General features: G+C 41.5%; 1 protein-coding gene across 1 annotated transcript in view; it reads right to left on the bottom strand.

Moving 5' to 3' along the window:
• SPATA16 (spermatogenesis associated 16) overlaps nt 1-20,434 on the bottom strand; it is a 71,987-nt gene extending 51,553 nt beyond the window's left edge. The window contains exons 1-3 of the mRNA XM_052685915.1: nt 20,384-20,434; nt 17,793-18,404; nt 4,349-4,494 (exon numbers count right to left, since the gene is read on the bottom strand). Of these exons, the coding sequence (XP_052541875.1) occupies nt 4,349-4,494; nt 17,793-18,404; nt 20,384-20,434 (809 nt within the window). The remainder of the gene's footprint in view (nt 1-4,348; nt 4,495-17,792; nt 18,405-20,383) is intronic.
• Nucleotides 20,435-24,660: the final 4,226 nt, after the last annotated feature.

Genomic DNA, 24,660 nt, shown 5'->3' with positions numbered 1-24,660 from the left:
TAAAGGTGCAAAATAGGGAACATCAGGGAATGGCATAGCTGAATATTGTTTCTTCTTCTTTTTTTAATCAACAAGCAGAGAATTAATCTTGATGAAAAGGACCTGATTTAACCTGCCTATAATTCCAGTGTCGAGTTTTGAGGTGCCTTTCATTTTTTTTTCTGTCATATATTGCATAAACTTTGATCTGAAATAATTATTTTGAACCTTCTAAAAGGGTTTGGAAAAATCATAGAGGGGGAAAAAAAGTAGAGGACTGAGAACTGAATCTGTAAAGCTTCAGCTGCTCTGGGTTTATTTTCCCCCACTGTGCCTCCCAAAGAGATTCCCTCTGTTAAGTCATCACTAAAGCAATCGTGCGCTACTTAACAGAGGTGCTATTTTCTACTTCATGCGTCTCCCTATGAATTGTGCAAGAGGCATTAGAGGGCCCTGCCTTCCATCCAGCACATAAAAAGGCAGAGCAGGAAAAGCTTCACAGATTTATTGCGTTCCCGATGTGCAGCCTTTCTGGAAGGGAGGGAGAGGACTGGCACTGGGTCAGACCTGTGGAGCAGCCTGAAAGGACACAGGAAAATCTTTGCTAACCCCAAAGGTTTTTGAACAGCTCCACGCAGCAGCCCTCATCGTAATGAACTCATTTTCCAACGTTACTTAGTGTTAGTGATGCATGGAGCAGTGTCTGATTGCTCTTCCTTTTCCTGGACCTTACGTGATGTCCTGATGCAGTTTTTGGGGAGGCAGCAGGGAACAAAGCTTGGGGTTGCATCCTTCCTATGTTAAAGCAACTGGGTCAAGCCATACAAATGCTCCTTGAATGTTCCTTGTGAGCCACGAGGGCCATGACAGCTGAGTCATGTAGTGTCAATGGAAATAATTTCATCTCATTTGAAGGAAAAAAGCAAATTAAAATAAAACCTTAAGAGGATGCGCAGTCTCATGGGCAGAGTCACGTATGTTGTGCTTTGAAAGACCTTCCATCTTCAGTTGTCATGGGGCTCAGCATCGCACTCTCCAATTTTGCTCAAAATTGAATCTTAACAGTTGCTGAGTTCTGGATGTGATGTACCACGAGTTGCTTTTCAGCAGGTGGCTGCAGCTTCATGAATTTCTCTTTGGGCCTCGGCCTTCTGAAGAGCAGATGTAATTGAGAGGCTGCACTGCTCAAGTGCTGTGCTCTGCTTCAAGATTACTCTAATTTGGGTCAAAAATCCATCCACTGGCATTACGCAGTGCAGCGTAGATCTGAAGTAGTAATCTAAGGTTTCTTAGTCAGTTCTCGCCTTCTCAGACCTTTGCTGTTTTGCCATCTGTTATAATTGAAAATTGCCTTCTGCAACCAAAAGGAAAATCTAATTTCCCAGTGAGCCATATGGGGTTATTAAGATCATTAAACCCTGGTATGCCATAACGTCTGGGCCAAAAGGACCACAGGGCATGTAAATATTGCGTGATTCATTTTATAGCTTCAGGCTGCAAGTTAGGAATTATTTTGATGGCTATCTTATGATGAAATGTGGTGGTCAAGTAGGTTACTGCAGATGCTGTTTGGTGAGGTCGACCCATGGCACATTTCCTCAGAGCTGTGACAGATTAGGGGTGGCTTTTTTAATAGTATTTCATCAGAAAGGACAAATACTTTATATCAGTCTGAGAAGCAACCAGAACCCCATCGTGATCCTCATTTATACCAGTGATGCTAAAGACAGCCTCAAATTTTGACGTTAAGAATCCTGAGGACACAATTTCCAGTTTGTAGGCAATCCCAGACTTTGTTTCTCACGCAGGATAATTCTGTCATCTGTCTGGTGATGGAAAGTGTACTCCCTTTCCTTTCTTTGTTTCATTTTAATTTGTTTTAAGACCAGGATAGCTGTCCCTTTGCAGATGCCTATTATCGAACGTTTTAAAAAACTGAGCTGCTGGGATTTTTCTCTGTTTAGTTGTGGTGTTTTGCAAGATTCTTGCCAAGCAAAAAGCACTTATATATATTTGATACAGATGCGTATGCGAATATTAAAGCTGATTTTTGGTTAATCGGGCTCTAGAACTAAATGCAGGAGCTGTGAAATTTACATGAAATTAAAGAAAGAGTAGTTCAGTAAATGCAAATAAATGCAGAAATGAATATTTTAATTTGGATTCATGATTAATACCAAGGGATTACCAGCAAACCATTACAAGGTGGTGATGACGTGAAAACTCAATGGGAATAAAAATTCTGTATGTGCTATTTAACTGATGGCAATAAGCTATTTTTAGTAGGAGGCCTCAAAGTAATGTATTTGTTCTTTTTGAAGAAATATAGCTATTGATTATCTTTCAGGTTCTGCCTTTATGTTAATGATATCTCAGAATATTTTTCGCTGGTATATTATGTGTATCAGTTCCTGCAGTTTACAACGTAACAAATACTGTTAGCAGCTTTGTTCCCATTCTGCAAGTTATTAAATGAATTATACTGAAAATAGGCATTACTGATCGCCACTTTTTTCTGAGCTATGCCACTAAAGTTAAGAACAGACTGTTATAATTATATATAAGACAGAAGAGTGAAGAATTTCTCCCTCCTTCCATTTTTTTTCAGCAATTCCCATCTGACTGCATTCATTTATTTTTTTTTCTGTACATTGTGGTTTCTGTAGGTCACGGTTTCTGTTTTAAGACAACTGAAACCAAAGCATGTCTGAATAGGGGTTGGTTTCCGTAGTATTACAAGCACTACTCCTTATTTTAGCATTCTTTAATTCACAGTTAGAAAAAGAGATATTGTTACAACTTTTCCAAAACTTAGAGTCCAGTGAAACTTCATTATTCTCCATTAGCATGATCTTTGGGAAGTCATGAGAAAATGTGGTTGCTTTGTAGTTTGCGTGAAGAATGTGTTGTTTTAGGGGCTCTATCTGCCTTCCCCATTTCCTATGCTTTGGTTAGAGTACTTCAACTGAAAGTACTACAGTCCATCTGCCCGAGAGATGTGCCTTGGAGTGCAGCCGCTCATACAACCTCAGAATGGTTGGGTTGGAGGGGACCTTAAAGATCATCTAGCCCCAACCCCCCTGCCATGGGGCAGCTTGCCAAACTCTAGGTTGGGCTGCCCAAGAGCATGGGCATTGAAGACACAGGATCATAGAATCCTTGGGGTTGGAAAGGACCTTTAAAGGTCATCTAGTCAACTCCCCTGCAATGAACAGGAATATCTACAGCTTGATCAGGTGCTCAGAGCCTGATCTAGCCTGGACTGGAATGTCTCCAGGAATGGAGCATCCATCACATCTCAAGGCAACCTGTTCCAGTGCCTCACCACCCTATCAACACAGAATGGTCATTGGAGCTAGTCAGAAGGATGCATCCCCTCATGGTGTTTGGCCCCAGTTAGGCTTTGTAGACGAAGTGCTTGGGGAAAGGATTAAAAAGAAGTGGAGTTAAGAGATGATGATCTCATCATTATGTCAGGATTCTCAGCCTTCCCATGGCTTCATTTGCTTGTACAAACCTAATGAACCTGCTGCCATGACAGCATCACGTTGCTATTCTAGCACATTGTTCTTTGCTGCTGTCTCTTGTGAATTAGGCATAAGCATGTGCCTCCTCTTTTGGTGTAACTACTCTTTTGTAGTTGCATTCATTTGAGATGATTGTGTGAAAAACTCACCCTGCACTAATTGCAGTGTCCATCGTAATACATCTTGTACAATGGAAAAAATGAACAGACCTCAGTAATGAAGTGATGCTGGCAGGACAGGCATGTGCTTAATGGAAACTACTGTTATGCCTGAATGCTAATTAAAGGCAGCACAAACCCAGCAAAATCCTAACTCATTTGAAATAAATGGGAATCTCAATACCACCATGTGCAAGCATTGTTTCTGGCTTCTTTATGCTTTGGTGTGGTGCTGGCCTTTGATGTGGATCACAACTGATGTGGATCACAACTGAGCTCAGGAAGGAATTATCTAATAAAAATATCTTGAAGCCATCCCTGACCTAATCTGGCTTGAGAAAGTTCAAAAGCTCATAATATCATTACGGCCACATAAGGCTGAGTGTGTTTATATTTGTCCAGTTTCAATCTTAGGATGCCCTGAGCTATCTGTGTGACTCATCAATGTACCTCTACCTGCTGCACTATCAAAGCAGCAATGCAGATAGTGCTATTGCAGCCTGATGCCTGAAATTCTGAGAGCTAATCTGTCCTAAACATCAGCGTGGTATGTAAGTGGTGGTTTATTGATTCTTCTTTTCTCATCATTAGACTGATTCTTCTTGCACAAGATGTATTCATAGTATTTGTTCAGGTTTTTGTTTCCAGTCTTTGCAGCCTATCTGATCAATAAAATTTTTTTACCTGTGTGAATGATTCAGAGCAAGATCATGCTTCCTCAATTTTAAGTAGCAGGCTGCAAGCTTCGTCTCAATAAAACTGGCAATACTGGAAATGTCTTCTGGAGATGGTTTGGAGGACTTGTCTATGGCAGCACCTTTACTGCAAAGCTTTGCAAGAAACAAAAACATTGTTTACTGATGTTGTAATACATCTTTTGTTAGATAGCAGTATATTTTGTAACTGATAAATGGAGAAAACTGTCTTCTAAGTAAAATATACCCTGACCTTAACTACAGCTAACACCACAGCAATCAGTACAAATATATGGGAGCATGAGGTAAAATGCAATGTCATCTTCCTTGGAGGGACAGAGAAGAGAGTAGATAACAAGGTAAAAGCTAAAAAGAGCTGTTAGACATGATATTTTCCCCCCATTTTCAAAATCTAAAGTCTTGTCTCCAGGCTCCTGAAATCTGGCTGTCTTGAGACCGAGGCTGAAGGAGGAGTCTGAAAGAGAGCCATTTACTTATCTCAGCTCCACCAGCAGTGAGTGCTGCCTTAGTCCTGCAGGTGGGAAAGTAGAGAGCTATAGATGGTAGAAAGAATGAGATCAACTGTCTCTCCCATCTTCTCAAGCCACACAGAAGTTGGCAGAGAAAAAGATCCTTTGTTTTAAATAAGAATACACTGATCTTCAAAGATAAATCACCTGCTGTTCATCACAGGAAATCATTTAACCAGAGATTCACTCTGTTTCATAATGTGTATCGTTAGGAATAGGTAACTCCTTAGAGTTTTGTAGAGTGCTTAGCACCAGCAGAGCTATGACACTGGACAGGACCACCTTTGGTCCTCAGATGCTTGTGTGTTATTACTCTGCAGGAAACCTGATCTTTGTAATGCCCGAGAATAGGAAAAAATTAGCTTTCAGTTATTAACAAAATTCAACTGTCAGCAATTAGATACAACTGTAAACAAATAGATTAAGTCTAAGAGCCTTGTCTTTAAGGACAATAACGATACAGTTCTACTAATGAAAGTGCAATTGAATGTCCTTTGCTTGGATAAACATCTCTAACAGGATTGTTCAGTGTGCAATGATTTCATCTGCCTAAATGACTTCGCTGCAAATCAACTTTAAAAGTAGCTTTCTAATGAAGAATAACAAATTTATATTTAGCTGGGTGGTGTGCTTAATGTCTCAGATCACACTCAGACCAGAGCCAAGCACTCTAACACTGGGATGGAAGTGCAGCCTACTGATGCTGAGTGCAGCCTCTGCTTTAAAAGGGCTATAATCAAAGGATTCTCACTTGAGCCTATTTCTGCTGGTCACCAAAGTTTTAGAGTGGAAGGAGGACATGGTTTGTTTGTCAAGCTCCTTGTTCCTATCAAGTCTGGTTGTACTGATCAGTTTCTTGTGCTTTCTTAATTAACATCCAGTGGCTGATCTTATGGAAGTACAAATCAGCGTTGAGATCTCTCTAGAAGATTAAATCTGTTAGGAAAATAGCTTTTCTACACATGCATCCTTCCTCCTATGTGTGATCCTTAGAAGTAGGCAGGATTGCAGATCCACATCCATTCTCATCTCTTACAAAACTAACCCCATCTTTAAGATTTTGTGCCTTGGTTAGAGATCAGCTCAATTTTTTGTGGGTCATACAAAAATTGTCCCCCTAGTTTAGGTGTGATAAATATCTTTTTCCACATCCCTTCTCTGCCAAGCAAGTTGCACAGTGTATGTAATGACACTCATACATTTAAGTTTTTCTATCATCTTGTTATCAGTAGAAGTTATAAATCAGAGAATTCATCACTTTTAACTTAGCTCATGGTACCACATATATCTGCTGAAGTGTCTCTATGGGAAAGACGTGCTATATGTACCTAAAAACCAGAGAATTATGTGCACATCAGTGAACATAAAAGTATCATCAAGTTTTTCTGTAATAACACTTTTCAGCCGAATTGGCCAAGCTGTGACCTCTGTTAAATTTACGGGAATTAGAGCTTTGAGGCTACTCCCTTGACTTTCAAGTTTCTGAATGATTGTGAGAAGAAAAGAATCATTTAGTGATCTCTTCAGTATGAAGTGCTGCAATTCAGAGTTTCCTTGATGCTTACTGCTGATATTGAGGAGTTATGTCTAGACCTGTGCAACCCCTCCGTTATCTTTGACAAAAGGAAAAACACAACTCTCTGTAAACCATATCTAAGCAGATAAGGGTTTAGCAAACATGTTTAAGTACAGTGCAGTTGGTTTCTAACAGGTCTTCTTAGAGGGATCGTGGAGTAGCACAGTAACTCAGTGTCTTGTCACACAAAATCAGAGCAATATTCCAAGGGTTTTTGCTTCAGTTTGTTGACCATTTGGTTGGGTGTGCTTTTTTTTGATGCAGCATTTCTACTGTGGAATCAGTGGATTTGAAGTGGGCTCCTCTGCACTAGTTCCAAACACCAACAGCACACTGCAAAAGCAAGATTTGGCCTAATTTTATGGTTAGCAGGGTTATGGATATTCAAGGTAGCCCTAGTATAAGCGGCTAGTGAGATGTGCAATCAGTTAAGAGGCAGCACTGCCAGAAGTGTCTGGTTCTGGAAGCAATATAGACACCAGTGCAAAAGGGTTTTTGGGTGAAGCATCTAAATGTAGCAAAACAAGCACAAGTTCTGACAGAGATTATAAATTTGCATTTGTTTCTTCAGCCTTTATTGCATTTTTCTGACCTCTTGCTAAAAGGACACAGCTGCATCAGGGGCGAGATCCTTGCACTGTTCCATGTGCTGCTGGGTAGGGAATCTGGTAAAGCATTTTGAGATTTTCTGGGGATCCAAAGGAGGTTCTGTAGAGACTGTTGTAATTCTGGGAAACCTGTTAGATTGAGAGCAAGGGAAGAGGGAAGGCTGTGCCATGCACAGACATAATGAGAAGGGAGGAGATTAGTTTGCAATTTTCTTGTCTCACCCAGCAGCATCAAGTTTTCTTGATCTTGCTGCAGTTCAATATCTCTATCTTTAAAGATCAAAAGGGATGTTGGTGTTTTTGGAGTGCTTGCTTTAAGTATAAGGTAAAAGCAGCTCCATCCCACTCCTGCATGTATCTGAAGGTCTTGTCACGAGGATATCCAGATACAGATGTAATTGAAGGGCTTGGAAAGGCACAGATTTTTATTTTTACTTTTTTTTTAACCATCAGAGCTTTTTTTTGCAGAGTAATGTTACTGAATTTGATTTTAATTCCTAACTGGGATATCTGGGGTTACATTTTACCTGAGACTTTGGTACACTTTTCGATCTGCAGAAATCTTGTCCGTGTCTAAAAGGTTTCATATGCTATGTAGTTAAATAAAACAATTTAAACATGAAGCTTTACAGGCAATCTGGTAATAAAATCCTGCAAGGTTCTGTCCTATATTCTTGACCATAAGTAAGAAATATAACGGTATTTCACCCTTCCAAACTCAAGAGTACCTGAGAGCACCCCTGTAGACAGGGATGTTTTTCCAGAAATACTATTTAATTTTGAAATTCCTGCCAAAGGCTATTTCTGTTCCCATAGGGGCCCTTGTTACAAGAGGAGGACCCAGTGCAGCTTTTGTGCACATGTAATACTGGGACTTCAGGAGTCTGCACAGCAATCCATTTAGAGAGTTCTGATGTGTATATAGGAGATGTTAAGAATGGAAGTGGTACCTGCAATCTTTTAATTAGTGGTGAACTGACACTAATTGCATTTAAATTCTACTGATAAGGGAGGTTTCTCTTTCAGTGAGTACGAGCCTGTAACTGTGTTGCCGAAATCACGGTCATATAAATGCTTGTGTTGAAGCGCTCGGTCAGAGGTCACAGAAGAGCTGTGACACTGTGAACTTAGCATAGATCTTGCTGTGGTAGTAAGGCTTTAATTTTGGCAGCTGCAAGCATGGAAATTTTATAAAGGACCTCCCAGGTGTTAGCTAATGAGAATGAGAGGAGGAGTTTCCCCCTTGGACCCACCCTGGCTTTGGTAAAAGATGGGAAATTCTGGTCTGGAAGCTGGCATCAAGTTAGTGTGGGTTGCGCTTGGAAGAGTAGAATTAGAGCTCTGCTGATGATGCATTGGTGTTTCTGCCTTGCTGCTGCGTTTGCTGGGAAGAAGGGGAAAGGCTCAATTGGATACAATGGATGAAGGCAGCAGTCTGCTAATTGCTGCTATACGCTTGGTGGGTACTGAAGTCAGGAATACAGCTTGCCTTAAGAAATTATATATCCAGTAGGTATCTCGCTATGTGTGTGAATGTAGATACAAATATAGATTGTGGTGGTAGCAAATTTAACTCAGCAACTGCCTGGGAAAATGAATAAATCTGGTCAAGGAAGATTCCATGGCAACTTTGAGACCACTGGTGCTTTCCTCTGCCAGAACAAAAGGGTTAGGAGCAAGTTGGAATGCAGGAGTGACCTGCTGGCCTTGCTGCAGCTGAGTGCTTGGAATATTTATATGTTTTATTTATCCTTTCAGCAGAAGGCTGTTTAATTGCACCTCTCTCTTTTAGAGGGAACTTTTGAGGCTTTCCCTGGAGAGATTTTTAGAGTGGTTAATCAGAGGGACAAACCTGAAGAGGCAAGAGAGATTCAATTAACGCCTTGCTCCCAACCAGCCAGCAGCACTAACCTGACGCCTTGGCTCCAGAGCAATCCAAGCACCCAGCCTGGTGCATCAGGCACCTGGCCAGCCCAGCACTGCCTGCCTCCCAGAAAATGTCTGCTGAAGGAACACTGCTTCTGGAAATAACTTCCAGAACCTGACTGCAGGCTGAAAACAAAGCGCTTTTTGTATATTGCTGAGCGTTCTGGTCCCTACGACTATTAAGCATAGCAAAAATAGTGCAGAAAACCAGCACAACACAGCCAGATAATGATGGTTTTGTCTGAGTGGGGGGAAAAAAATAATCAGCATGGACGATAAAGAGAGAGAATTTGCTCTGACTGATATGATTTCATGCAGCATAACTTTCCAGCTTCTGTTTAAAGCCTTGGTATGTAATTTCAGTCAGCAGAGCAGGAATCGTATATAAAATCGCCATCTTTATTGTTAATGAGATTTGTGTAAATAACTTTCTAAGAACATATTGAAAATATATAGTTCACTACTGAATCCGAATGCAAATGTCAGGTAAGAAGAGCTAAATTTGCTTCCTGCAATGAGCTCAGCCATGGGTTTTTTTAAATAATATGTACATATGATATTTCTGACATATTAGCTGCTTTATGAGGAATAGCACCAGGTTCTGTAACAGTAATGTATGTGTGGGGCATATGTGCTGTTTTGGGGATATTATTGGTTATACAGAGCTGGCAGAGAGCCCAATGCACTTCAGATGTTCCAAGTTCTGAGGAACGATCCCTATTTCCCTTCCAAGAAAAGACAGTGTTTGCCAGAGAAACATAGACCTGGTGAGCACCAGGTGAACCTCCAGGCTGCCTGCCCTCAAGGTGGGATCAGCATCGGGTGGGAACCATCCTGCACTCTCCTCATCTCCATTGGGTCCATTTGGAGCCTCCTCTGTGTTAAGGCTTCACTTCCTCAGCAGCCCTTTTTGCAGGTGTCTCCGTAACCACACGTGTGTGAAAGAGATTTGGTGTCCATGTAGGGCAGAATATTAAAGAAATCCAAATCTAAATTGAGACTTCAAGTGCCCACAAAATTTAGAGGATAAAGCAATTTGGTTTGTTCTCATTTATAGCTGGATGCTGCTTTATACAAATAAACTTGATGTGAATCTTTCCCTCCCATGGAAGATAACGATGTTCCCTGCAGCACTCCTAAGCCAAAGTCATTCCTGTTTATTGGCATGGATTCAGATAAAGGCTTTACCTTCCCCCAGCGCAAACTCGGGGGTCTTTTTCTCGTAAATAATTTGCTTTGAGAGCACTTAAATCGGGAACAAAGGCTTTAGGAAAATGTCATCCGTTCGACTTCAGCTTAATCTGTGTGCCACGCCATAAATCAGTGCCTCTCATTACCAGCCTCTATTTCATGGAGTGCCCCCCGTTATCAGTACTGCCAGGGTGAGAGGAGTGAAGAACAAAAAAGAAAGCAAACCCCCAAAGCTCTCTAATGAAACATATATTGCAGAATCAATATACTACAATAGTTTCCAAGGAACTTTATATTCTGTACTGTGTACTGAAGCCTCCTTTATAGATTGCCTTCGTAATGCAGGCTCTGTCAGCCCTCCAATGTGAGTCCATCCAAAATCAAACCAGAGCAAAAATGGTGTAAATATTCTGTATGAAAACTGAACAGTCAGACAAAAGTCAAAATGGATACGAGTAGCTCCTCTTGATAGGCTGCAGTTCGAGATGCCTGCTGCACTGGAAGCAGGAGCATCAGTCTTTTTCAATAGCATTCACGGAAGGAGCTGGCCAAAAGGATTTTTTTTTTTTTAATTTTATTTTTTGGTGGCAACTGTCAGCTGGTGTGATGTGACTGCATTGTAGCAAGATTTTGAGAGCTGTCATGATTGCTTGGAAAAAGCAATATAATTTCAGGCCAACTAATTGAATCCCTTTGATGCCAAGAGATTTGCTACCACTAAATCCAAACACAGAGATATCTCACCAGCACTTTTATTAAGGCAAACAATGTGAAAGGCTCACTCCACTTTGATGGACAGGATTATTAGGGAAAAACAATAATTTGCTGAAGCTGTATTTTCATGCCATTTCTGAGTATGGCATTAAAGATAGCTGCAAGGCTGGCTCTCCCCTCTGCCCTTACCTCAGGACTGTGGGGATTTGGTAAACTCCAGCACGGATCTCCTCAGCATTATTGTCAGTGTGAGAAATGCGGCGCATTTCCACGCCTCAGGAATAAACAGAAATAAAGCTCATCCCTAAAGTAACCTAAACAGAATTCATCCTCCCCCTACTTTTTATTGTTTGGTTCACCTCTGTAAAGCTTTTCAGCATTTATATTCATTTTACACTGTCAAAAGCTGAACAGGAGTAAGATAACAAATGGTTCTGGTAGCAGCTGTCACCACCTACTGTCTGTGCATGCCTGTGTGAATCTCTAAATGGAAATAAAGTACTTTAATAACACATTTTCTCTAAACTGTCCTCATGGATAAAGTTCCTCTCAAATCAGCCTGTGAACGCTTTCCAATTCGGTGCCCGCTTCAGCCTGCGTCGTCGTCTCTCTCTGCAGAGCCCAGGTAGCATGCAGCAGTGTGATTTAAGGAGAGTTCAGAGGGAAAATGCGTTAATGGTGCACCTTCTGCACCCGCTGCTCACCCGCACTTGCTGCTTTCGGTGTTTGGACCATCTCCTAACCTGCCTAATTTTCTCCCCGTAAATTAAGCTGATTGTCATTGCCTTTTTGGACCAGCTGGGAAGCACCCATAGCCACAAATTAAACGCGGATTGTGCTGCCCTCCCTGTTTCTGTAAGATCCCTTCCAGGAGCAGATGGCAGCTTGGGAGGATGAATGCCTTCAATTTCTCAGGGCCCTGGATATCACAGGAACTCCTCTTCAAACCAGGCTCTAAGGCATCGCTTCACAGGGAGAGGCAGGAGGTGGGATCACACTTCTGCACTGACCTTCTGTTGGGTATCTCAAGGCCTGTGATGCACTTGGGGAGCTGTGGGGATCAGATACCCAAGGGTTTTTAGCTGGCTCACTTTGACAAAAGCCCTTTGTTTCTCCAGGCAGAAGTGATGTGCCCTGAGCCATCTACCATATCAGTGGTAGAGCAAAAGACTGAGCTCGTATCTTTCATGATGAGCTCATGCTTCATGGAATCATTATGGGGGAAAAGACCCCCCCAACCCCAGCTCATTCCCCCATATCCCTCAGTTGCCACATTCCCACAGCTATGCCCACCTCTGGAGGCAGTGACTTCACCAGTCCCTGGGCAGCTGTGCATGCCAGTGCATGACAGCTCTTTATCATCAGAAATGTTTCCTAATATCCAACCTGAACCTCCCCTGGTGCAATTTTAAGCCGTTAGCTGTCATCCTGTCACCAGTTCCCTTCCTCCAGGGCTGTCCCAAGTCTTTTATTTCTCTTTTATTTTTCTTCCTCTTTTCCTACTGAGAGAATTGCGTTGCCCTTGTCTGCATTTTGCAGTGTCAGTAATGCATGAGGCTTGCACGTGTCTAGGTCAATGAGGCTTTTGATTGTAAGTGACAAGTGGTGGGTGATTATTATTTTTAATCAACGGTTTGCTCAATGTTTACAAAGTATGAAGAAAATATTTAGCGCTTTTGAGCACTCGTCACCTCCAGGTAAATAACTGAGTAGCATGTGAGGAAGCCAATTAGAGTTAATTAGAAATTGACTGATCTGCTTTGGCACGAAAATGATTGGAAAATATGGTCTGTCCTTTCTGGAATAGGGATTTTGTTCTTGTACACACACATCAATGAGGAAACATATTGTTTTATGGCCGGCGTGTAGTATTCCTTTGAGAAAAAAGCACTTTATAAGCCAGATACGTAACAGCACTTCAGGCAAGAAGAATGAGGGCATGAATCCGTACAGACAAATAGTTGTGCAGTTCCTCAGCTTTATGTCATGGTGATGGGCATGCTGGAAATGCCTAGAAGATTAATAGATTCAAATTCAGTGATCAAAAGATGGGAGCGTGTCCAAATGGATCATTATAACAGATTCCCACTCTATCCCACAAGCCAGATTTGAGCCATCTGTAAGCTTCACATTCCTGGTCTAAAATCTTCTGCAGCCATAAAAGACAGTTAAGTATCAGTAGAAAAAAATCAATTTCTTGGCTTTGCAGCCTAAAAATATAGCAATGGCACTATGGGGAGAGGAAAACTGCTGATTATCAGGCCTTTTTGCGTTTTTTTTTTCTTTTTCTTTTTTTTTTTATAAAGCAAGTTAAATGAGTAGGCTGTATTTGGAAAACTAATTTGTTATCAGAGGTTAGAAGAATATTTCTGGAGAGTAAAGTCAGCATCTTGTGTTCAGGTTTGGGGAATCGGTGACTGTCATCTTTGTTGTTCTCTGTCCAAGACTTGGTGTACTCTTAAAAAGAAATTTCAAGAGAACCTGGACTGATGATAAAACAGTCAATTTATGAGTCTGATTTTTAGCTCCAGAAAGCTGGTGTTAAAAACGAATATTTAGCCTTTCACATGTTATCCCTTCTGCACTCAAGTTTCATGGTGTTAAAACATGCCTAGTCCTGGTAAGGCTCTTCTTGGTGAGAGGAGGATGAGGAGATCTCTATGAATTTGCATTTTTTACCCTTTCTATAAGCAGCTCCAATCCCCGTGCTCCTGAAAGTAAGGGATTATACAATGAGGCCTTCTTGCACCCCAAGAGAGGGTAGAAATGTGGCTGTATCCACCCTTCTGGAGCACTTAGTGCTGATTCAGCATGGAGCACACCCAAATATCCCCATCCTGTGCTGTTTCCCAGACTACAGCAAGGGTTCAGAGAGAACTGTCATGCTTTTCCATTCACTGCTTAAAGTAAACCTCTTCTCCTGTTGGTATTTATATAGAAGATACTCATCTTTTGCTTCTCATCCTACAGTAAGACATTGATAGAATGAATGCTTGTTTAAACCATACTGCCTAACTCTACACTGGCATGCTGGCAAGACCCTGATGCTGTGGCCTTTTCAAAATATTTTCTGTTTGCAAATATTGTTGCTTGGAAGTGTGGTCTTGCCATGGCCTTCTTTGCAAGCACTGAATCCCATGCCCTAGGAAAGGGCCTGAAAACCCAAGGTACGTGAACAGAGATGGCAGTGATATTTAGCTCACGGTGCCCACAGCAGCCATCTGTGGGAGGCTGGGGCATGATGAACATATCCCACTGATTTTTTAATCATGAGAGGGTTATTTTCAGAACAACAGAGTCTGGAATTTAAATCTGTACAGGTTTAAACAAATTGACGTTTCTGAAGTCTTTTATACTCCCTGATGTCATGAGTTAGAATGAGACAAAATCTGTGGATCCTTATGAAGGTTTAATGTTATTTTGTAACTAAGCTGTTAATAATTGGCTAGAGATTTTCTAGAAATGCGTATACAGTTTCCATTGAGGTTTTAAGCTAGAGTCATTTCTCATACTCTTCCTATCACAGTCCAGATGTTCAAGTCCTATTTTCCTACGTTCCAACATATGGATGCCAAAAATTTAGGGAAATTTACAGTGTTTCTCAATGTAGCTGCCAAATATACCGTATTACTGAGCTAGGAGGTGGGAGACCAAAGACTGTTGCCCCAATTTCTTCAGCCCTTTCCTTCAGAAAGTATTTAATTCTTAAGCTCTAATGGTGACAGTTGTCCATGGGAGCACTATTTTTTCCTCTCCCAGGTCAACTATAGAGCAGCTCACTAACACTAGGTCCCCTCTGATTAATTTAATGGTAGCTAAATAGCATAGCAATAGAAAGAAGCCACCAATTCTTTTTTTGAGAACACTGCCTTCCTGATTTCCGTAGTAATCAGCAGTATGCTGCCCAACAGACACAAGTCTCTAAATTAAACATGCATTTCAATTTTCCCTTCTGCCTGATGGCTTTCCTTTTCTTGACTCTAACAACTCCAGTGCAAGGCTTTCAGAATTGCCTGTTATTTGTATGTCTGGAAAACAACAGGAGCGAAAGAATGATAATACCACGTGGGAATATAGGTAGATCTAGAAGAGACATTTTCACTTAAAAATAGTTAAGAAACATAAACAAGGAAGCATGCCTTAGTGATACAGTTGAAATGTGAGGCCGTACAAGTGCTTTTCTGGATTAGAGTCACTCATTTAAAATGCTGTGATGTCAGACTACAACCTCGATTTCCTTAAATGTGAAAAATACCAGTCCACGTTTTGCACCAGAAGCCACAACTTTGAATTCCTGACCTTTAAGATGTAACAGATCATGGTACTCTTTACCAACATTAAATGTGGAGGAATCTGTGTGTGTGTGTGTGTGTGTGTTTCATCAAGGAGCTGTGGGTAAAACAATCACAGTTTCAATCTCAGCTGTTTAAGTTTTCTGTTTTTCTCTGCATGGTCTCCAATTTGTCTATATCTGAATAAATAGAGGAGTTGGAGCTGATGCAGAGAAAAGCAATGAACACGATGCAGAGGTTTAAAGCACATGACCTGGGAGAAAATACTAAAAGGTGTGAATTTATTTAATTTAGAGAAAACTGAAAAGAGATTTGCTGTGAGGTTGCACGCATAGAGAGAACAGGGTGGCTTATTGCTTTTCGTGACAGGATAGAGAACAAGTTGTCTGATACTTTGTGGTATGGGAGATTTGGGAGAAAGGTTTATCACAGCATGCTGACATAGATGTGATGTCCATCTCAGTGAAGATTTTCAGATATAGAGCCATTAGAAATGTCTGTCAGACATGTTCTGAGCTTACTTGGTTTTACTTCTGGGCAGAGTGGGATTGCAAGGCAGCTTGAGAAGCCCCGCTCTACAATGTCCTGATTTCCCAGCCATTCCGTTCTGGGAAGGAATTCTTTAACCTTTGCTCATTCCTTCCCCAGGATGTCTATTATGGGCCTTTCCATTTCCCTTTGGAACAGACAAGTATTCCTTTCCTCTCAACTGAAAAGTGTTTTTGTCCCCATCACAGCTCATTTCTGAATGGGGGGGGGGGGGGGGGGGGGGGGGCAGCCTGAAAAGGATGTCACTTTCTAACTCTCCTCACTTGCTGCTAGAATACTTATTGTCTTAGAATAAAATGCCTTCAGCAATATAGAAAAGAAAAAAAAAAAAAAGGAATGTTTTAAAAATGCTTTTGAACTGAGTTTGGCAGTATGGCACTGAAACAAGTACAGCTGGCCCCTTTTTCAGAATGTCAAGTGCACAGCTGAAGTGATTGGGGTCACAATGGAGATGAAACATTAGGGAGAACCCAGAGAGCACAGCTCTAAGTCCTCCATTTTAATCACCAGCCGTATTCCTGTAAAGAGCCTGAAGTGTCTTTTCTCTTTTAAATTCTTACAACTACTAGAAAGTGATTTTTTGCATCGTGTATCACAGCAAAAGTCAAGCCATCACTCACACAGGGAATGTTAGTGCCTGGGTTAATTGTGAAGATATAGGGCATCTTCCAACGCTTGTAAGACAGCAATGCATGTGGAGGTACAGAGCTCAAAAGGCTCTGATGCTGCCTGATAAGAGCAGCTTTTGGCTGCACAGTGCCACTATTTAGCAGCTTTAGCATCACTAAAAATTGAGAGACTGATGCCACTGTTACATTTCATTCTGTACGCAAGCAAACAGTTTATCATAGTCTGTTCCCAGCAATTGTAATCCAATTTTTGTTATCTTACATTGTTTAAAAAAGAGAGGGAGAAAGATACTGTACGTCAATCTGATAAAAGTGTTTAAATAACTGGTGCTTTTTTGTGATTATGTCGGTTTTACAGCAGCATTATGGAAACACGACAGGGTAACTAAAATCTGATTACGTCTAAGTCCTTGCCCATTATGTGATTATTATGAACCATGACTTCTCCTGGCACGTTATGAATTACATGGTCATAATGCAAGGGATTTCCAATATAATTAACTGAGATTAGCAGCACTAGAGAAATCTGGGAATAATGATACAACTTCGAACAATCAGTTTTACTGTAAGTGCTGTTAGCTCTGGCTTCCAGGAACCAGGAGGCTGCTAGATGCAACCATGACCCACCTGTTGGGAGTTCTCACACCTTTTCTCTCTTTCTACCCTCACGGAATTAATTACCACCTTGACAGAGTCCTGGGAACTCCCTTCCCTTTTCTTTTCTTCTCTGTCTGGCTAAGGTTTTCAGAAATGTCAGAGGTTTTCATTTACCTCCTTTACGAGGGCTCAGCCAGAAACAGGGAAAGGCTCTGCTTTTGCAAACATAGAAATATCTACTTATTGGAGGGCAGATCAATTTAGGATAGCTCAAGTTTGAGCACTTAAGGACAGAAAGTCATGAAAATCCCAGATCAGTTTCAAAGATCATGGCCAAGGTCATATTATTTCTTTAGTGTCTCGGGCAGCCAAGAGATCCTTCTTGCCACAAAAACTCATGTGTGAACTCTCAACTGCAGAAGAAAAAGCTGGCTGTGTCCTGACGGGTTGCTCCCTACTGGACTTGTCTATTCTCATGTAGAAAGAAAAGGATTTCTATGCAGATCCAATGGCAATCAGTGGGTTTTAGAGAAAAAGAGAGAAATGGTGGAGTTGCTGTCGGGAAAAATGAGGAAAACCAGACCTCGTGTTTAACTGAGAAGTTCAACATCCAGCAGTGCCTGGATGGCTGGGATATGGTGGGAACTCTCCTGATTGGTTTGTCCCTGACACAGACCGGATTCAAAAGAGGAGCATTTCTTTTCCTATGGGTTCTAAATTCCTTCACCGAGTGCAATTCTATGATAGTACAGTTGATTCCATGATAAATAGAGTTAAGGCCCCAGAGATGTTTGGTTCTGATGGCTGCCCTACCGCCGTACCTCCAGTGCGGTTGCGAACCGTCCCGCCGCCGCCGCGTAGTTCTTCTGCCTGTAATGTCTGCTGGCCTCCTGCAGGGCCGCCCGCAGCGGCTCGTCCAGCCGTGGCACTGCTCCACTGGGCGCCGCACTGCTGGCATCAGCACGGCCAAGGAGTGCTGTGGGCACTGCGAATTCAAAGGCGATCTCCTCCTCCTCAGCATAAACCAGCTCCGTTTCTACATGCATCAGGGTGTGCAGAGGAATATGGGACAGAGGGGCCGGGGTTAAGGGATTGCCAGCTCCTAATTTTGTTGCTTCTTTTTTTCCGGCTTGTTTCTCATTGTTTTCTGATTTCCATTTAGGGCTTGCTCTGCCTACATCATTACTTTGTTTTTCCTCCTCTGTCTCTGCCTCTTTTATTCTCTCCATGATATTTCCTACTGCTCCATCCCCAAGGTGGTTTTTGACCTCTTGCAGTGTCTCTGGAATATCATTCAATTTATTTGCTGCTACGCTTGACTCCTCGCTAGCCTGTGTTTGCTGAGAGGCTTCATTCTGGCCACTCGTGCCTAAGAAATCTTTTTGAAAGTCAGTGTTGCTTTCTGATTCCATAACTTGAGCAAAGAAAGAGTCCTAGGAGAGAATGCAGAAAAGTTAAAAATGCTCAAACATTGCAAAGCCAAAAAAAGTCTGCAAATATTTTCTCCACTCAGCACATAGTATGCAGCATTATGAGGAAACTCTTCAGATATGGCATATCAGGCTCATGGTGATTACTGTCTCCGTCCTGTATAAGGGGCGTAAAGGTTTTAGGCATCTTAACTACAGTTGATAGCTCTTTATAATGGATGTTATGTAGAGTAATGGTGTTGCGCTAGTTTGTTGTACCTGCAGCAAGAAGGGAAAATATGGCTTTTAGTCATAAGGACTACAAGAAAGAGCAAAAACCTATGACTAATTGACTTGTGTTGCATGCTCTAGGGAGCAAAACATCGCTGGGGCCTGGATTTTGAGAGCTGCTAAACACAGTCACTGAGGCCAGAGAGGAGTGCTAACAAATTAGCACCTTGGCCACATTCCAAAGGGCACAAGCTCAAAGCAATCTTAGCTTCAGCTATATTTGAGCAAAATTGCCAAAGTTGTTCAGAGAGCTGGTTGATACCCTCACTCAAGGCCACACTGGATGGGGCTCTGAGCACCTGATCAAGCTCTGGATGCCCTGCATATTGCATGGCAGTCGAACCAGGTAGCCTTTAAATATGCCTTCCTACTAAAACAACGGTATGAAAATTCGGATCTGGATTTGGGTTTTGATGTTTCGGTTTTTCACACTTTTCTTGTGCACTGTCTGCACAGAACACTGGCCTGTTGCTGGAGAAGCAGCCTTGCCCTATTAACAGCACAGGGAGCTGGCAGCAGCCTCAAATTAGTGCATGAGGCAGAGCCCAACGCAGGCTTCTTCTAAACCAGTTCCTGTGCAAAAAGGAAAAGTGATAAGACCTGCACTGCACGCTCATCATCACGCTCAGATTCAATGGAAGTTTTGATTTTCATCTGCCTTAGCAAGGTAGGAGGCACAGGGAATTTTCTTCTTAGTTTTTCCAGTAGTAATGAAAAGCATGATTGTAAATAGCTTTAATGACAAGCATCTTTCACAATGGTTTGTTGAGTGCAAACACTCAACTTTTAACCTCGCGTTGTGGTTTAGCAGGCCCTCGTACATTTAGCACCAGATTAATGCACTTAACTATGGGCACAGACTGTACACGGGAAAGATACATCATAAGTGCATTTCTCTTTGCTCATAAAGAGATTTTAAACAGATTTTTAACTTGAATCAGGTGTATTTGTAAAAGCTACCAGAACGTGTCTTGGATGCTGTAGTACAGTGAATCTGTGGTGTTTAGGGCAGTGGCAGAAATGTGCAGAAGAAGGTAAAGGGGAGAGGTGACAGCATTTCAGGCTGTATGAGAAGTTGATACAGAACTGCCTGTGGAGAAACTTATTCCTCCTTCCATGGTCGCCAGAGAGGGAGTGAGAGGTGAGGGGATAATTGTGTGATTTAAGGTAATTTCAGAGGACTTTTTTCAATGATGTGCTGAGCAATCACAGCTCCTACCAAGTTCAGTGGGGATGGAAAACCAATGGCCCTTCTCAGATAGTGCTCTGCACTCGTCAGAATAGAGCTCAAAGGAATCATATTTATAGCAAACTATTTTGAATGGTAGCAGTAAAGCAGCTGGAAAAGGCTAATGTACTTGCATCTGGCAGCAATTTTACCTGTTTGTTAGACACTCAGTCCCTTTTTAAACAAACCACAGCACAGTCTAAAGATTGGAAGCCTCATTTTCCAGCACTGGCTTCAGCACCAGGTAATTTAGGAAATTATGATTTATCTCTACTGTGCAGTGGAGCAGAGATCTTCCAGCCAGCCCCAGGTCTGGCCGAGGGGATGAGCCTGGTAATCTCAGAGCCACGTTGTGCCAACACTGCTGTCATGTAAGGGGCTGTGACATTGCTCTGTGGATAGCCCAGGCCTCATAAGGGCAATGCAGGGATTTTACAACCTCTAGCATGGGACGTTCACTGGAAAATGAAAACTGAGTACCTACATCAGACAGAAGTTGACAAGAATTTTCCTCTGAGCAGCCATGCTGTGCCATGAAGCACTTATGGCCGACCAATGGACTCTTCTGTTCACCAACAAGCTTACAAAGGAAAAGTCCAATATCTGATGGTGGTTTTAGTATCGATGACAAATTGGCTGGACCAAGCTGTCTTAAAAAGATCAGTAAATTTACCATGCAATAAAAAAAAAAAAAGCAGAGCATGATCAGTGAAATACATTCCATTAATTGCTTTCAGACATTTCTCCAGTGGACGGGCACCTAAGATGAACTTTGTTGTATCAAGTGGATTTATGCTGCTCCTATTGTATTTTTAGGTATTCAAGCTGATTAACATGACTTTGCTTGTGCAAAGGAAGCACGTTTTAACTTGGGCAGGCTCATTTTAATCACTGCCTCAGTATAAAAACACTGCTAGGGAAAAGCTTTTAGAAAATCATTATCTTTGTCAGTTAAGTATTTTCCTTAGACTTTTGTTAAAATGTCTGTTTTTGATTTTGGAAGCGTTCACTGTAAAATGCTCCTAATGAATCACTATGCAGGGGAATATAGAAAGACAGTTTAGTGCAGCAGTCAGAAGGAAACTAAACCTCGGGAAGACTACATTCCCGGGGGCTCTCGGGAATGATCCTCCTCCTCAGTTCAAGCAGGTCCCACTTTCTGCATAGTGAGGGTTAATGCTGGCCAAGAGACCTCTGTCCATGACCCTACCAGCTCCCACAGCTAAGCATTTTGTTGGATTTGCTAGCAATGAAACCATATATCTTCAAATGGAGAGGCTTACATGAAAGAAACAAAAAACATAAAAAGAAAAATGTTAAGATCATTTATCTTTTAAAATCTTCTGGTTTTGTCTGTTGCCTTCCCCATAAGGCTAAGAAAACCTTCTTGGGGAGAGTGCCCAGCCTACCAGATAACATAAACTTCCTTATGTGTATGATCTCGTGAACCCTATTGCTTATGCTTTTTGTTCTGTATCTAGCTTGATTCTGCTTTCAACACATTCTCCTATTATCTCACATCAGATTAGAGAAGAACCTGCTGATAAATCACACTGGCACTTCAGCTGGCACTGAGTTGTTAAATTCTTTGCCAGTTCTTTGATGAGCCCCTTTTCCTTCTGAATTTAAACTTTGATTTCAACCTAAAAAAAAAAGCTTTTGTCCTTAAAGCTGTGAAGTAAAACCCTTCTAAACACTGAAGGCTGCGTATGGCAGTATTCCCAAATCTGCATATAGCAAGGCAGAACTGCTGGGCTGCATTCAGCATTGATTTAAATGCAGTGGTAGGAGAGGGGAATCTATTCTCATAGTTCTCAGTAAGAAGGAGGCTGCCTGGAAGCATCTAAGCAGCACATGGTGCAGCGCACAGCTGTGAGGGGCAGCTGGCTGTCCACTTGCACATTCTGCGGTGCTAATTTGCTGCATCATGCATTTGCTTGGTTTGGGGATGGTACAGGGAACTTGATGACTGTGTTCCTTCCTCTGAACCATTTTCCTTACACTGACCCTTTGATAGCAGTCAAAGTAGATCCACCATCCTCTGATGCCGAACATGCCCATAAATGACTTGCAAAAGGAATTTGGCAAATTAGGCACCAGATTTGGAGACAGGAATAATTAACTCCTGCTCTCTATCAGAACCAGCAGAGATCTCTTGTCGTTCTCTTGCTTTGTTCTCACTTTCTCTGCAGCATAAGACAGAGGTTGACCACAGGGTGGTCCTCCTGTACCTCACTGACTGTCCCAGAAGCTCCAGGTAGTAGTGAGCTCAGCACTTCTTCCCCACCAGGGCTAATTCACTCTCCTGTAAGATACATATGACAACTGCCATATTGGTCTACTGCTTAGACAGTGATGAGACTTTTCCAGAACTATATAGGAACTGAACTCTTTCATCCATAATAGATCCTTTCTCCCAAAAAGCCATGTGAAATCACAAGATGGCCATCTGCTTACGCTTCATTTCAGTGCAAGTGTTGGAAGAGGCAAAACTGCATCCAAAACTATGGAACACATGAAAGAAAATGATGCCACTAGTATTTGTACAAGTGATATCCCACTTCCTCAGTACTGACAGAGAAATTGAGTACAGTAACAAAACACATCCGAAGCCCCACAACAGATAGCTCATTAGTTGTCCTCCTCTATAATAATTTCACTTATATTGAATTCCAGATATCCTGAACCATCTCTGAGGTGAGGATGCTCCAGTTTCATCACTTAGGAGTGAAGCAAGGTTTATCTGTAATAGATTTACAGACTTTCTGAATGAGTGTGTGCACTGACAACAGCGATGCTGCGATCTGAACTGAGATTTTTCCAGTCCATCTTTCAGCAGGATGACTTTTTAAGCACTTCCTTTACTGCTGAATACCACAAAGGCTCAGACAATCTATTGATGACGAAGGTCAGCACCTTCTTAGCAGCCCATAAAGTGAGTCTCTCACAATCAGTTTTCAGACTTTTTAAGATTCTAGCCATTTCTTTAGGCAATGAAGCAACCCAGTTCTTTCATCTTGCTATTTTTATTGTTTGAAAGCCTGAGTCACATCTGATCTTTTTTATTTTTAGTTGTCTTTTGGAAAAAAAAAAAAAAGCCTTAATGTATCTTTTTTTTTGGTGGGGTTTTTTTTTTTTTGTTCAGTACTCTTATTTCTTTGTGATAGACATAAGTAATGGCTCATTCGGTGCAAAAGCAGAACTTACATTTTTCTTGCTGTGATAAGGGCACACTTGCCATTATTACAGCTGCATTGTCCATATTGCTGCAGTAAAGGTTTTGTCAGCACTTCCACTCTAAACACTATTTTCACTCACTGTATTTAACCTGTTCACAAAAATAATAATAAATTGGGCTCTGGGCTGAAATTTGGCAAGGGAAATACTGTTTTTTCAGAGTAGTTCAAGGGATTTCACCACATTATTCTAATTGCTCTTTGAGGCTGAAAGTCACTTATTAATTGTTTATGTGGTGCTGAGTACAACAGAACACTAATCTCATTAGGCTAGACAGAAGAGAAATATTAAACTGTATTAATAATTACTGTTCCCAGCAATCAAACAGCTCGTTCACTAGATGCTCTTATGCAAAGGCTAAGTCTTAGCGTTTGAAGGCTGATTCCTTCTATTGCTCATAATGGCTTATGTAAGTTAACTGACGTTGAATGTGAAAATGTCAGAAACTGAATGTAAGAAACAAATACTGCATAAAATACTTAATATATCTTTAACAAAAAAGATTAAGGACATCTAAATTGAATTACAAGGCAGGAGCACCCAATGTATCAGCAATGGGAAAGGTAAGAGAGGAGGTAATAGGCAGGGCTGGGAGGTTTCTGCCTCATGATCTTCTCCATCACAGCATGTGCATTTATTTGGTTCCTTCTCTTAGGCAAGACTGCATGCTTCCCCATGTTGCTGCCCATCTATAACCAACATTAAGCACCATTTTTTGTCTTTAGTTTTAAGACAGCATCTTAGTAGGTTATAGGACTCACTGAAATGGGTTAGCCAATCTCACGAGAGTTAAATAAAGATCTTAATATTTTCCATTGCTTTGGGGCTTCTTTCTCTCCATGTGCTCCTTAAAATATTATTTTGAAATGTTATATTATTGGGTATCACAGCAGAAGTTAACAGCCAACAATTTCACACAAGTGCAGAGACTTCAATTAACTATTTTTTGCTATGGGGATGCTCTCAGATTTTGTTAACATGTTGCTTGAATATGATGAAATCTATAAAAGAACAGTAAGATAACAACTACAATTATAAATTAAAATCAAGAAGGAGCCCAAATCTCCAGCAACATATCTCAGGACAAGGAGGCAAAGAAAATGAGAAGGGAAGCATCAGTCATCAGCTGACAACCTGGAGGAAGTCAAAGGGAGATGCAATACACAGTGAGGGCTCAGGATATGTGGTCAGTAGCTGGTGTGACTAAGGGAAAACGAAGAGAGCCAAACTGCGGATGTTTTCTGCATGCATTTTCAGGCACTGTGTAACTGTCTTCCTTACATTCCCTCCTGGTGAAATGCTTCCTCTGAAAGTGTGGGAGAAAAATACTGAGAAACAAATGAGACAGCGGGGAGAGCATTTCAACTTGGCGTAATGATGTCATCCTATTAGCACAAAGCCCCACATTGTCAATTAGGAAAAAAAGGTCAGCGCTGCGTCTGATGGGATGTGAATCCCAGCCAGCCCTCTGCGGTTGGATTCAGCAGTGCAGCACTGGGGGAGCAGCATGAAGGGACACTGAGA

Source organism: Tympanuchus pallidicinctus, unplaced genomic scaffold (assembly GCF_026119805.1).
Source record: "Tympanuchus pallidicinctus isolate F22 unplaced genomic scaffold, pur_lepc_1.0 scaffold22, whole genome shotgun sequence".
NCBI classification, from domain to species: Eukaryota; Metazoa; Chordata; class Aves; order Galliformes; family Phasianidae; genus Tympanuchus; species Tympanuchus pallidicinctus.
Note: the sequence above shows the minus strand (reverse complement) of the source record. Positions and strands in the feature narration are given on the sequence as shown.